The following is a 14131-nucleotide window of genomic DNA, read 5'->3' as shown; positions in this document are numbered from 1 at the left end:
ATCGGACTCCTCAACGGTCTTCTAGACTCCAGCTTCTTCCCTTCCTTGGTCCGTGCTACATGCTGCTGCCTCCGGGAGGATGATATCGTCACTGAGAGAAATCTCCACTCCTCTTGACTCTCCTATCCTTATGGGCAGGGAACAAGTCTACCTACTCTGTTGTAGTTTGCTCTCCCAAGCGCTTAGGCCCACGGTAACACTTCTGTTCTCGGCCCACGGGAACACTAGACCATGCTGCTTCTCTATTTCTTTTACTGAGCATTTACCGTGTGCAGAGCCCTGTGATAATAATGATGTTGGTATTTGTTAAGCGCTTACTATGTGCAGAGCACTGTTCTAAGCGCTGGGGTAGACACAGGGGAATCAGGTCGTCCCATGTGGGGCTCACAGTCTTAATCCCCATTTACAGATGAGGTAACTGAGGCACAGAGAATGAAAGTGACTTGCCCACAGTCACACAGTTGACAAGTGGCAGAGCGGGGATTCGAACTCATGACCTCCGACTCCAAATCCCAGGCTCTTTCCACTGAGCCACGCTGCTTACAATATAACAGACCCATTCCCTGCCCACAATAATAATAATAGCGATGGTATTGGTTAAACGGTTACTATGTGCCAAGTACTGTTCTAAGTACTGGGTTAGATACCAGGTTATCAGGTTGTCCCACATGGGACTCACGGCCTTAGTCCCCATTTAACAGATGAGGTAACTGAGGCATCGAGAAGTTGAGCGACCTGCCCGACGTCACACAGCTGACAAGTGGAAAAAAATTTTTTTCTGGTATTTGTTAAGCTCTTACTAAGTGCAGAGCACTGTTCTAAGCGCTGGGGGTTGATACAGGGTAATCAGGTTGTCCCACGTGGGGCTCACAGTCTTCATTCCCATTTTACAGATGAGATAACTGAGGCCCAGAGAAGTGACATGACTTACCCACAGTCACACAGCTGACAAGTGACAGAGCCGGGATTTGAACCCATGACCTCTGACTCCCAAGCCCGGGCTCTTTCCGCAGAGCCACACTGCTTCTCAGTGAGATCAGGATATAGAGGTTCAGGCCAAGATAGGGTCGGTGTAGTGGGGGGGATGAAATCTGGCCACTCCAATGCATTTTTGCTTATTTAATGCTCTGAGGTTTTACATCTTTAATAGGTCCCATTGTAGGCCACTCATTCCCGGTGTCTTTATTTGTCCTTCCCGCCACTTAGACTGTGAGAGACCGTACCTGATTTCTTCATTTTTGCCTCCTCTTGTGCCCAGGGCCCAGTGTCCGGGGCGTCATGAAAGTTTAATAAATATCCTAATCAATCATCAATAATCATGAAAGTAATTGTGGTATTTGTTAAACACTTACTAATGGCCAAGCACTGCACTCAGCCCCGGGGTAGATACGAATCTGTCAGGCTAGACACAATATCCCTGTCCTATATGGGGCCCAGTTCTTCATCCCCATTTTACACATGAGGTAACTGAGGCCCAGAGAAGCTAAGTGGCTTCGCTCCACGTTCACGCAGCTGACAAGTGGCGGAGCTGGGATTAGAACCCAGGTTCCTCTGACTACCAGGCCTGTGCTCCATCCACTAAACCGCCCAGCTTCTCATGATCCCAAGGTCAACGAGTCCCCAGTTACACACAGGGCCTGAGAATGAGTCCTTCCCAATTCACCCGTTGTTGGGTAGGGAATAGCTCCATCTGTTGCCGAACTGTACACTCCAGGCGCTTAGTACAGTGCTCTGCACAAAATAAGCGCTCAATAAATAACGATCGAACTAACGAAATTCAGAGTCCGACCCCGCAGCTTCACTGACAGAGAGGCAGATTTATCCTACTCACCCTTCTCCATCGCTGGTGCTGGCTGGGAGGGCAGCTCGTGGGCAGTCAGACTCGGGCAGAACCAGAGCGAGGCGGCATTTATCAGCCGCTTTCCTTGCCTCGCCCCTCCCTCAGGGAACGATTAGTGTGTGTCCATGAGGGAGAGGATGAGTGACTTGCTGAACACAGATCCACTCTGACAGTCAGTTTGGGATTTCTCTGGAAATGCCCAGACTCCCCTTCCTGCGGCCCGCCAGTCCGGGACCGGGCGGCCCCAGAGCTTTTCCTTCCGACGTGATCGACGTGTCAGAGTTCACCTTCTAGGGAAGGGTTTCGTCAATGCTTCGTGGAGAAGCAGCATGGCCTAGTGGATAGAGCGTGGGGGGGGAGCCGGGGGTCAGAAGGACCTGGGTTCCACCACTTGTCTACCGTGTGACCTCGGGCAAGTCACTCAACTACTCAGGGCCTCGGTTCCCTCATCTGTAAAATGGGGATTAAGGCAGTGAGCCTTACATGGGACAGGGACTATGTCTAATCCTATTACCTTGACACTCCGCCGGCTTTTAGTACGGTGCCCGACACATAGAAAGCGTTTGACACATACCGTTATCACTATTATCTTTGTCGTTGTTATTTGGGAAAAGGTTTAGATCGGTGATCCAATATGTCTTTCTGCCCCGTTACCTTTCGCATGCCAGGCAAACGTGATAACCACTGCACTATGGAAACTCTGTGATAACAGGGCTTGGCTTCAGAGGAGACGTCTTGGGACACAGGACTCTGCTGTTCGTTCTTCGATTTTTATCAATTGCGGAACCAGCTGAGGAAAAAAAAAAAGATCCCAAACTGGGAGCACTGGGTGGAATGAGGGAGAGCAAGGCAACTCAGCTAGGGAGGAGTGGACCAAGGAGCAGACTAGATGACAGAAGGAACCATGAAGCTTGTTGTGGGCAGGGAGGGTGTCCGTTTATTGTTCTATTGTCCTCTCCCAAGCACTTACCACAGTGCCCTGCGCACAGTAAGCGCTTAATAAATACAACTGATTGACTGGCCGACTGACTGAATCAAACCTGGATCCGTTGTCCCCTTCGTCTATGTCATTTTCTTGACTAACCGATGGGTTCCTGATGGTCTTTGGGCAAACTCTTACCATTTCCCCGACCGTCACCTGCAGGTCATTTTCGGCCTCCAGCAGATGGGAAAGAACCTGAACCCCCCCACCCTCCCTCCCTTTCCTCTTCTCCCACTCCCTTCTGCCTCGCCCTGACATCCTCCCTTTGTTCGGCCCCTTTCCCAGCCCCACACCCCCTTTGAACATATCTGTCGTTTATAAATTAATTAATATCTGTCTTCCCCGTTCTAGACAGTAAACTCACTTTATACAGGGAATGTGTCTGCTTATTGTTAGAAGCAGCGTGGCTCAGTGGAAAGAGCCCGGGCTGAGGAGTCAGAGGTCGTGGGTTCTAATCCCGGCTCCGCCACTTGTCTGCTGTGTGACCTTGGGCAAGTCACTTGACTTCTCGGTGCCTCAGTTACCTCATCTGTAAAAATGGGGATTTAAAAATGTGAGCCCCATGTGGGACAATCTGATTACCCTGTCTCTACCCCAGCGCTTAGAACAGTGCTCTGCACATAGTAAGCGCTTAACAAATACCACTATGATTATATTTGACTCACCCAATCCCTGGCCACACTGAGACTTTATTTTATTGGCATTTGTTAAGCACTTACTATGTGCCAGGCACCGCGCTAAGTGCTGGAGTAGATTGAAAATAATCAGGTTGGAGACAGTCCGTGTCGTCCATGGGGTTTACAGTGTTAATCCCTATTTTGCAGATGAGATACCTGAGGAACAGAGAAGCTAAATGCCTTTTCAAGGTCGCACGGCAGACAAGTGGCAGAGGCAGGATCAGAACCCAGGTCCCGTGACTCCCAGGCCTTTGCTCTTTCCATGAGGCCATGTTACTCAAGAATTGCATCATTCACAACAATAATGGTAGTATTTAGAGTCACCTTTAATCCAAATGACCTTCACCCTTCAACCATTTTTTCCTCCACAATTCCATTTATCTTTTCTCTTCTCCCGAGGGTTGTATAGGCAGTCCAGGTGATAGGGAGCAGTAATGTTTCCAAAGGAAAAATCCGGGAAAAAGAGTTCAACTGAGCTTCATTCTCTGCTCTTTCTTCCTCTCTATCTCTTTGCCTCTGTCCTCCTCTGCCTCTCTGCCGCTTTTTCAATCCCTTGTCCTTACCCTCGCTCTCCCTCCGGCTTCCCCTTCTCATTCACTGGCCGTCCTGGCAGAACATTTCCACCAATTATTCAATTCGAACCTCCAGTCTACCTCCTAGCATACAACATCTTTTGCCCAAAAAACATCGTTAAGTTTCAGAAGTGGAACAGGCCCTAGAAGTAAGGGCCAAATGCCCCAAGGCCTACGGGAGATCTATGGTTGTCCCGTGCGCTGCCATGGTTCGGTGCTTACGCAGAAGGGAGAGCTGGGCCACTGCTGACAAACACCTTCATCACCCCTTAGTGTCAGGGAGGACTCGCTACCGGAACGTGGTGAGTCTCTCGAGACAACGGGCGCTTCTGTAATGTCTTTAAGGCTTACGATTCACCCTCGCTCTGGGCCTCTGGGGAAGAGCGGCTGACTTTCCTGGGATCCTAGGAGGGATCCAGGTTGGAAATAGTTGATTCCCTTTTCCAGAATGATCTCACTCTCTGGTCACTGCAAATCATCAGGAACGGACTGAAAACCGAGAAGGCTAACGACCAGACCAGGTGACTATTAAACACACTGAGTGAGTACCCTTTCACGTTCAGCAAAATAGTCAACATCACTGACTGTCGCCCATAGAGGAGGACATAGAGGGTGGCCAGCGCGACGACTCTCTTGGCCGCTCGGACCTCGGGCATCGCCCCGGGGGAGCGGTCGGGTCCGTGGAGGTGCCGGACCCGCCGGTGGTGCCTGTGCAGGACAAACACCATGTAGCCGCTGGCCAAGCTCATGAGCCCCACGAAGGACAGATCCCAGGCAGAGTAAAGAACGGTATTCACCAACATAATTATTGTACTGACAGGAGCCCCTGAACAATATTTAAGATCATATGCGGCTTGGAAAGTGGTGTTCTTCGGGCCTCTTACGTACACTGGCATACCAACATTTATCAGTAGATTGAGCACCCAGGAGAGGATACAGGAGGGGAGGATGCACTTGGGCAATTTGGCTTTGGCCGCCGCCCACCGGGGGGTGGCGGGGCTGATGGTGACGGCCTGGAAGACGCTCAGGAGGCAGGTGATGCAGACGGAGAGGCCCCGGCCCACTCGATAGAGATACGTGATTATTTTGCATCCAACTTCGTCCAGGGAAATTCTCAACTCCAAAATCGACAGAGTATTTGGGATGCCCCACGTGAGGAGGACGATGATGTTGGCCAGGGCCAGGTGGGCGAGGATCAGGTCAGAGGAGCTAAGTCTGTGGCTGACGGAAACGACCCGGGCATATAACAGGAGGAGAAAAATGTTCATCGAGAGCCCGGTGCCGGTCTGTAACAGCATCACAATCCCAAAAGAGAGCTGAGCGTCGCTCATTCGTATGAATTTCCAGTGCGAGTTAAGGGAGGCTCCTACAGGGTGACCTGCAGGGAAGAGCTGAGAGGAGGAGGGAGGGAGGGAGATGAGAGAGACAGACATACAGAGAGACATACAAAAAGAGAGACAGAGAGATAGAGATAAAGAGAGGAGGCTTCATTAGGGTATAATATATAACAGGACCTTTTTACGTATATTAATATTAGGATGCTTCATATATATATATGAATATAAATACATATATACGCATTGTCGGTAGGTATAGGTAGTTGGCTATTATATATAACATATCTTACCTTCAGAAATTTGACTCCGGGTTAAATTAATTCACATTAAAAACCTACGTATTCTATCTGTCTTGTAGCGGTCCTCCCACGATCACTGTTAGTTTATCCCAGTTTCGGTAGGAAGGGCTGGAAAACATGGCCCTCCTAACCTTCGCCACCATCCTACATATGCTAAAAGTCCATCACCTGACTTTTATCCTCTACTCCGACTTGTCCTTCAGCTCTCTCATTCAATCTTACTGCTAAATTTTGTGGTTATTCTCATGCAACTCTCAGATAAACTCCTTCCTCTCTGCCCTAACCATTACCAAAATGAACAATCTCTGGTCATTTATGGCTAGTTTACCGTATCAGCCCCCTCACTGGTCTTCTAGGCACCAACGTCTTCCCTTCCTCGGTCCGTGCTACATGCTGCCGCCTCCAGAAGGATGCTATTGTCATTAAGACAAATCTCCACTCCTCTGGATTCTACTATCCTTATGGGCAGGGAACACGTCTACCTCCTCTGTTGTAGTTTGCTCTCCCAAGCGCTTAGTACAGTGCTCGGCCAGTGGGAAAGCTAGACCGTGCGGCTTCTCTATTTTTTTTACTGACCGTATGCGGAGGACTGTACTAGAGTGCATGCGAGAGTACAATGTAACAGGCGCATTCCCTGCTGACGATGAGAATAATAATGATGGTGGTATTTGTTAGGCATTTACTATGTGCCAAGCACTGTTCTAAGCACTGGGTTAGATACCAGGTTATCAGGCTGTCCCACGTGGGGTTCACAGCCTCAATCTCCATTTTACAGATGAAGTCACTGAGGCACCGCAAAGTTAAGAGACTTGGCCAAAGTCACACAGCTGACAAGTGGCAGAGCCGGGATTAGAAACCACCAACTCTGACTCCCAAGCCGGTGCTCCTTCCACAAAACCAGGCTGCTTGTCAGGGAGATTAGGGTATAGAGGTTCACGCCAAGATTGGGTGGGTTTAGCGTGGGGGATGAAATCTGGCCACTCCAGTGCATGTTTGTCTATTTAATACTATTTAATATTCTGAAGTTTTACATCTTTAATAGGTCCCATTGTTGGCCACTAATTCCCGGTGTCTTTATTTGTCCTTCCTGCCACTTAGATTGTGAGAGACCGTAAGTGATTTCTTCATTTTGGCCTCCTCTTGTGCCCAGTGTCCAGTGTCCAGGGAGTCGTGAAAGTTTAATAAATATCCTAATCGATCAACAGTAATCATGATAATAAAAACAGTTGTAGTATTCGTTAAGCACTTACTAATGGCCAAGCACTTACTCAGCTCTGGGGTAGATACAAATTTGTCAGGCTAGACACAATATCTCTGTCCTATATGGGCCCCGGATTCTTCATCCCCATTTTACAGATGAGGTGACTGAAGCCCAGAGAAGTTAAATGACTTTGCCCAAGTTCACACAGCAGACAAGTGGCAAAGCTGGGATTAGAACCCAGGTTCTTCTGACTACCAGGCCCGTGCTCTATTCATTGTACCACACTGCTTCTCATGATCCCAAGGTCAATGAATCCCCAGTAACACACAGAGCCTAGGAATGAGTCCTTCCCAATTCACCCGTTGTTGGGCAGGGATTGTCTTTTTCTGTTGCCAAATTGTACACTCCAAGCGCTTAGTACAGTGCTCTGCACACAATAAACACTCCATAAATACGATTGAACGAATGAAATTCAGAATCCGACCCTGCAGCTTCACTGACAGAGAGGCAGATTTATCCCACTCACCCTTCTCCATCGCTGGTACTGGCTGGGAGGGCAGCTCGTGGGCAGTCAGACTCAGGCAGAACAAGATCGAGGTGACATTTATCAGCCGCTTTCCTTGACTCTCCCCTCCCTCAGGGAATGATTAATGCGTGTTCACGAGGGAGAGAATGAGTGATGTGCTGAGCACCGATCCACTCTGACAGTCAGATTGGGATTTCTCTGGAAATGCCCAGACTCCCCTCCCTGCGGCCCACCAAACCAGGACGGGGCAGTCCCAGAGCTTTTCCTTTCGACGTGTTCGACCTGTCAGAGTTCACCTTCTACAGAAGGGCTTCGTCAATGCTTCGTAGAGAAGCAGCATGGCCTAGTGGATAGAGCGTGGGCCTGGGGGTCAGAACAATAATAATAATGTTGGTATTTGTCAAGCACTTACTTCTTCTAAGCGCTGGGGTACATACAGGGTAATCAGGTTGTCCCACATGAGGCTCACAGTCTTAATCCCCATTTTACAGGTGAGGCAACTGAGGCCCAGAGAAGTTAAGAGACTTCCACACAGTCACAGAAGGACCAGGGTTCCACCACTTGTCTACTGTGTGACCATGGGCAAGTCACTCACCTACTCAGAGTCTCAGTTCCCTCATCTGTAAAATGGGGATTAGGCTGTGAGTCCTACATGGGACAGGGACTATGTCTAATCTCATTACCTTCCCACACCCCCGGCACTTAGTACAGTGCCCGGCACATAGGAAGCGCTTGACACATACCGTTATCATTATTATCATTGTTGCTGTTATTTGGGAAAAGGTTTAGGACGGTGAACCAAAACGTCTTTCTTTCCCGTTACCTTTCGCGTGCTAGGCAAATGTGATAACCACTGCAGTATGGAAGCTCTGTGATAACAGGGCTTGACTTAAGAGGAGAGATCAGGGGATACAGGACTCCCCTGTTTGTTCTTCGATTTTTATCATTTGCAGAACCAGCTGAGGAAAAAAAGATCCCAAACTGGGAGCACTGGGTGGAATAAGGGAGAGCAAGGCAGCTGAGCTAGGGAGGAGTGGACAAAAGACCCGACTAGATGACAGAAGGAACCATGGAGCTTGTTGTGGGCAGGGAGGGTGTCCGTTTATTGTTCTGTTGTACTCTCCCAAGCACTTACCACAGTGCCCTGCGCACAATAAGCGCTTAATAAATACAACTGATTGACTGGTTGACTGACTGAATCAAACTTGATCCGCTGTCCCCTTCGTCTATGTCATTTTCTTGACTAGCCAATGGGTTCCTGTTGATCTTTGGGCAAACTCTTACCATTTGCCCCACTGTCAACTGCAAATCATTTTCTACCTCCAGCAGATGGGAAAGAACCTGAACACCCCACCCTCCCTACCTTTCCTCTTCGCCAATTCCTTCTGCGTCGCCCTGATGTCCTCCCTTTGTTCTGCCCCTTTCCCAGCCCCACACCCCACCTGAACATATCTGTCATTTATTAGTCAATTAATATACGTTTTCCCTGTTCTAAAGAGTAAACTCACTTTATACAGGGAATGTGTCTGCTCATTGTTATATTATACTCTCCCAATGGCTGGCCACACTGAGACATTTTTTATTGGCATTTGCTAAGCACTTACTTGTGCCAGGCACTGTTTTAAGTGCTAGAGTAGATTGAAGATAATCAGATTGCATACAGTCCATATCGTCCATGGGGTTCACAGTCTTAATCCTTATTTTGCAGATGAGATCAGTGAGGAATAGAGAAGCTAAATGCCTTTTCAAGGTCACACAGCAGACAAGTGGCAGAGGCAGGATCAGAACCCAGGTCCTCTGACTCCCAGGCCTGTTCTCCTTCCATGAGGCCATGTTACTTCTCAAGATTTACATCATTCACAACAATAATGGTAGTATTTAGAGTCATCTTTAGTCCAAATGACCTTCACCCTTCAACTATGTCTTTCTTTCACAATTCCATTTATCTTTTCTCTTCTCCTGAAGGTTGTGTAGGCAGTCCAGGTGATAGGGATCAGTAATGTTTCAAAAGGAAAAATTTGGGAAAAAGAGTTCAGTTGAGTTCAATTCTCTGCTCTTTCTTTCTCTCTATTTGCCTCTGTCTTTCTCTGTCTCTCTGCCTCTTTTTCAGTCCCTTTTCCTTACCCTAGCTCTCCCTCTGGCTTCCCCTTCTCACTCAAGGGCTTTCCTGGTAGAACATTTCCACCAATTATTCAATTCGAACCTCCAGTCTATCTCGTAGCATAAAACATCTTTTGCCCGAAAAACATCGTTAAGTCTCAAAAGTGGAACAGGTCCTAGAAGTAAGGGCCAAATGCCCCGAGGCCTACGGGAGATCTATGGTCATCCCGTGTGCTGCCATGGTTTGGTGCTTACCCTGAGGGGAGAGCTGGGCCACTGCTGAGAAACACCTACATCACCCCTTAGTGTCAGGGAGGATTGGGTACTGGAATGTGGTGAGTGTCTCGAGACAACGGGCGCTTCTGTCATGTCTTTAAGGCTTACGATTCACTCTCGCTCTGAGCCTCTGGGGAAGAGCGGCTGACTTTCCTGGGATCCTAGGAGGGATCCAGGTTGGAAATAGTTGATTCCCTTTTCCAGAATGATCTCACTCTTTGGTCACTGCCAATCATCAGGAACGGACTGAAAACCGAGAAGGCGAACGTCCAGACCAGGTGACTATTAAGCACATTAAGTGAGTACCCTTTCACGTTCAGCAAAATGCTCAACATAACTGACTGTCGCCCATAGAGGAGGACAAAGAGAGTGGCCAACGCGACGACTCTCTTAGCCGCTCGGACCTCGGGCATCGCCCCGGGGGAGCGGTCGGGTCCGTGGAGGTGCCGGACCCGTCGGTGGTGCCTGTGCAGGACAAACACCATGTAGCCGCTGGCCAAGCTCATGAGCCCTACCAAGGACAGATCTGAGGCTAAGTACAGAATAGTATTCACCAACATGACTGCTGTACTGACAGGAGCCAATGTACAATACTTAAGATCATAGGTGGCATGAAAAGTGGTGTTCGCGGGGCCTCTTGTGTACATAGCTGTACCAACATTTATCAGCAGATTGAGGACCCAGGAGAGGATACAGGCAGGGAGGAAGCACTTGGGCAATTTGACTTTGATCCGGGCCCATCGGGCAGTGCTGGGGCTGATGGTGATGGCCTGAAAGACACTCAGGAGGCAGACGGTGCAGATGGCAAGGCCCCGGGCCACTCGATAAAGATACATGGTTAGTTTGCATAGAACGTCGTCCAGGAAAATTCTCAACTCCCAGAATGACAGAGTGTCTGGGACGGCCCCCGTGAGGAGGATGACGATGTTGGCCAAGGGCAGTTGGGCTTGGATCAGGTCAGAGGAGCTGAGCCTGTGGCTGGTGGAGATAACTCGGGCATAAAACAGGAGGAGGAAGGCATTCACGGAAAGCCCGGTGCCGGTCTGTAACAGCATCACAATCCCAAAGGAGAGCCGAGCATCACCCATCGATATGAATTCTCAGTGTGAGTTAAGGGAGGCGTCTACAGATCGACCTGCAGGGAAGAACTGAAAGGAGGAGGGATTGCTGGAGAGTGAGAGAGAGAAAGACAGACAGACAGAAAGAGAGAGAGGAGACTTCATGAAGATATGATATGTATTAGGATGTTACATATATTGAATACAAGGTTGTTTTATATATATGTTGTTGATAGGTATAGCTAGTTGGATACTATATATTATATTATATATTATATCTGACCCTCAGAAATTTGACTCCGGGTCGAATTAATTCACATCAAAAGTCCATATAGTCTGTCTGACTTGTAATGGTCCTCACACAAGCACTGTTAGTTTATCCCAGTTTTGGAAGGAAGGGCTGGAAAACCTTGCCCTTCTAACTTTCACCATCAACCCACATATGCTAAAAGTCCCCCACCAGAGTGTTATCCTCTACTCCGACTTGTCCTTCAGCTCTCTCGTTCGATCTCACTGCTAAATTTTGCTGGTTATTCCTACACGACTCTCAGATAAACTCCTTCCTCTCTGCCCTAACCATCACCAAAATGAACAATCTCTGGTGATATCATGGCTATTCTATTGTAACGGACTCCTCATCGGTCTGCTAGACTCCAGCTTCTTCCCTTCCTAGGTCCGTGCTACGTGCCGCTGCCTCCGGGCGGATGATATCGTCATTAAGACAAAACTGCACTCCTATTGACTCTACTATCCTGATGGGCAGGGAACACGTCTACCTACTCTGTTGTAGTTTGCTCTCCCAAGCGCTTAGTACAGTGCTCGGCCCACGGGAACACTAGGCCGTGCTGCTTCTCTATTTTTGTTTACTGATCATTTACTGTGTGCAGAGCCCTGTACTAAAGTGATTGAGAGAGTACAATATAACAGACCCATTCGCTGCCCACAAAAGTAATAATAATAATAGCGATGGTATTTGTTAAACGCTTACTATGTGCCAAGTACTGTTCTAAGGACTGGGTTAGATACCAGGTTATCAGGTTGTCCCACATGGGACTCACAGCCTTAGTCCCCATTTTACAGATGAGGTAACTCAGGCATCGAGAAGTTGAGTGACTTGCCCAAAGTCACACAGCTGACAAGTGGCAATTTTTTTTTTTTTGGTATTTGTTAAGCGCTTACTATGGGCAGAGCACTGTTCTAAGCGCTGCGGGTTGATACAGGGTAATCGGGTTGCCCCACGTGAAGCTCAGAGTCTTCATTCCCATTTTACAGATGAGATAACTGAGGCCCAGAGAAGCGAAGTGACTTGCCCACAGTCACACAGCTGACAAGTGGCAGAGCCTGGATTAGAACCCATGACCTCTGACTCACAGGGCCGGGCTCTTTCCACTGAGCCACGCTGCTTCTAAATGAGATTAGGATATAGAGGTTCAGGCCAAGATTGGGTGGGTGTAGTGGGGGGGATGAAATCTGGCCACTCCAATGCATTTTTGCTTATTTAAAGCTCTGAAATTTTACATCTTTAATAGGTCCCGTTGTAGGCCATTAATTCCCGGTGTCTTTATTTGTCCTTCCCGCCACCTAGATTGTGAGAGACCGTACCTGATTTCTTCATTTTTGCCTCCTCTTGTGCCCAGTGCCCAGTGTTCGAGGCGTCATGGAAGTTTAATAAATATCCTAATCAATCATCAATAATCATGATAATAATTGTGGTATTTGTTAAGCACTTACTAATGGGCAAGCACTGCACTCAGCCCTGGGGTAGATACGAATTTGTCAGGCTAGGCACGATATCCCTGTCCTATATGGGGCCCAGATTCTTCATCCCCATTTCACAGATGAGGTAACTGAGACCCAGAGAAGCTAAGTGGCTTTGCTCCAAGTTCACACGGCCGACAAGTGGCAGAGTGGGATTAGAACCCAGGTTCTTCTGACTACTAGGCCTGTGCTCCCTCCACAGTATCACACTGCTTCTCATGATCCCAAGGTCAACGAATCCCCAGTAACACACAGAGCCATAGGATGAGTCCTTCCCAATTCACCCGTTGTTGGGTAGAGAATATCTCCATCTGTTGCCAAATTGTACACTCCAAGCGCTTAGTACAGTGCTCTGCACACAATAAGCGCTCAATAAATAACAATTGAAGGAACGAAATTCAGAGTCCGACCCTGCCGCTTTACTGGTAGAGGCAGATTTATCCTACTCACCCTTCTCCATCGCTCGTGCTGGCTGGGAGGACAGCTCGTGGGCAGTCAGACTCGGGCAGAACAAGAGCGAGGCAGTATTTATCATCCACTTTCCTTGTCTCTCCCTCCCTCAGGGAATGATTAGTGTGTGTTCAGGAGGGAGAGGATGAGTGACTTGCTGAGCAGGGATAGACTCTGACAGTCAGATAGGGATTTCTCTGGAAATGCTCAGACTCCCCTCCCTGCGGCCCACCAATCCGGGACTAGGTGACTCCAGAATTTCTCCTTCTGACGTGTTCGACCTGTCAGAGTTCACCTTCTAGAGAAGAGCTTCGTTAATGCTTTATGGAGAAGCAGCAAGGCCTAGTGGATAGAGCGTGGGCCTGGGGTCAGAAGGACCTGGGTTCCACCACTTGTCTACCGTGTGACCATGGGCAAGTCACTCAACTACTCAAGGCCTCCGTTCCCTCATCTGTAAAATGGGGATTAAGGCTGTGAGTCCTACCTGGGATAGGGACTATGTCTACTCTCATTACCTTGCCACTCCCCCGGCACTTAGTACAGTGCCTGACACATTGGAAGCGCTTGACACATACCGTTATCATTATTATCATTCTTGTTGTTATTTGGGAGAAGCTTTTGTTCGGTGAACCAAAATGTCTTTCTTCCCAGTTACCTTTCCCGTGCTAGGCAACCGTGATAACCACTGCATTATGGTAACTCTGTGATAACAGGGTTTGGCTTCAGAGGAGAGATCAGGGGATACAGGACTCTGCTGTTTGTTCTTCAATTTTTATCAATTGCGGAACCAGCTGAGGAAAAAAAAGATCCCAAACTGGGAGCACTGGGTGGAATGAGGGAGAGCAAGGCAGCTGAGCTAGGGAGGAGTGGACAAAAGAGCAGACTAGATGACAGAAGGAACCATGAAGCTTGTTGTGGGCAGGGAGGTTGTCCGTTTATTGTTCTATTGTACTCTCCCAAGCATTTACCACAGTGCCCCGCGCAGAGTAAGTGCTTATTAAAAACAACTGATTGACTGGCTGACTGACTGAATCAAAGCTGGATCCGTTGTCACC

The 14131-nt window shown here is 48.5% G+C and overlaps 2 protein-coding genes across 2 annotated transcripts; both read right to left on the bottom strand.

Annotated features, from left to right (window-relative positions):
- Nucleotides 1-4475: 4475 nt before the first annotated feature.
- LOC114807586 (olfactory receptor class A-like protein 1) lies at nucleotides 4476-5402 on the bottom strand. The gene has a single exon (XM_029053733.1). It carries the CDS (start codon nucleotides 5400-5402, stop codon nucleotides 4476-4478), a length of 927 nt encoding a protein of 308 aa, XP_028909566.1.
- Nucleotides 5403-9971: 4569 nt separating this feature from the next.
- On the bottom strand, nucleotides 9972-10898 carry ORNANAV1R3117 (vomeronasal 1 receptor ornAnaV1R3117). Its single transcript, NM_001253509.2, has one exon. It carries the CDS (start codon nucleotides 10896-10898, stop codon nucleotides 9972-9974), a length of 927 nt encoding a protein of 308 aa, NP_001240438.2.
- Between the last annotated feature and the right edge of the window lie 3233 nt (nucleotides 10899-14131).

This window comes from Ornithorhynchus anatinus, chromosome X3 (genome assembly GCF_004115215.2).
Source record: "Ornithorhynchus anatinus isolate Pmale09 chromosome X3, mOrnAna1.pri.v4, whole genome shotgun sequence".
In the NCBI taxonomy this organism is placed as follows: domain Eukaryota; kingdom Metazoa; phylum Chordata; class Mammalia; order Monotremata; family Ornithorhynchidae; genus Ornithorhynchus; species Ornithorhynchus anatinus.
Note: the sequence above shows the minus strand (reverse complement) of the source record. Positions and strands in the feature narration are given on the sequence as shown.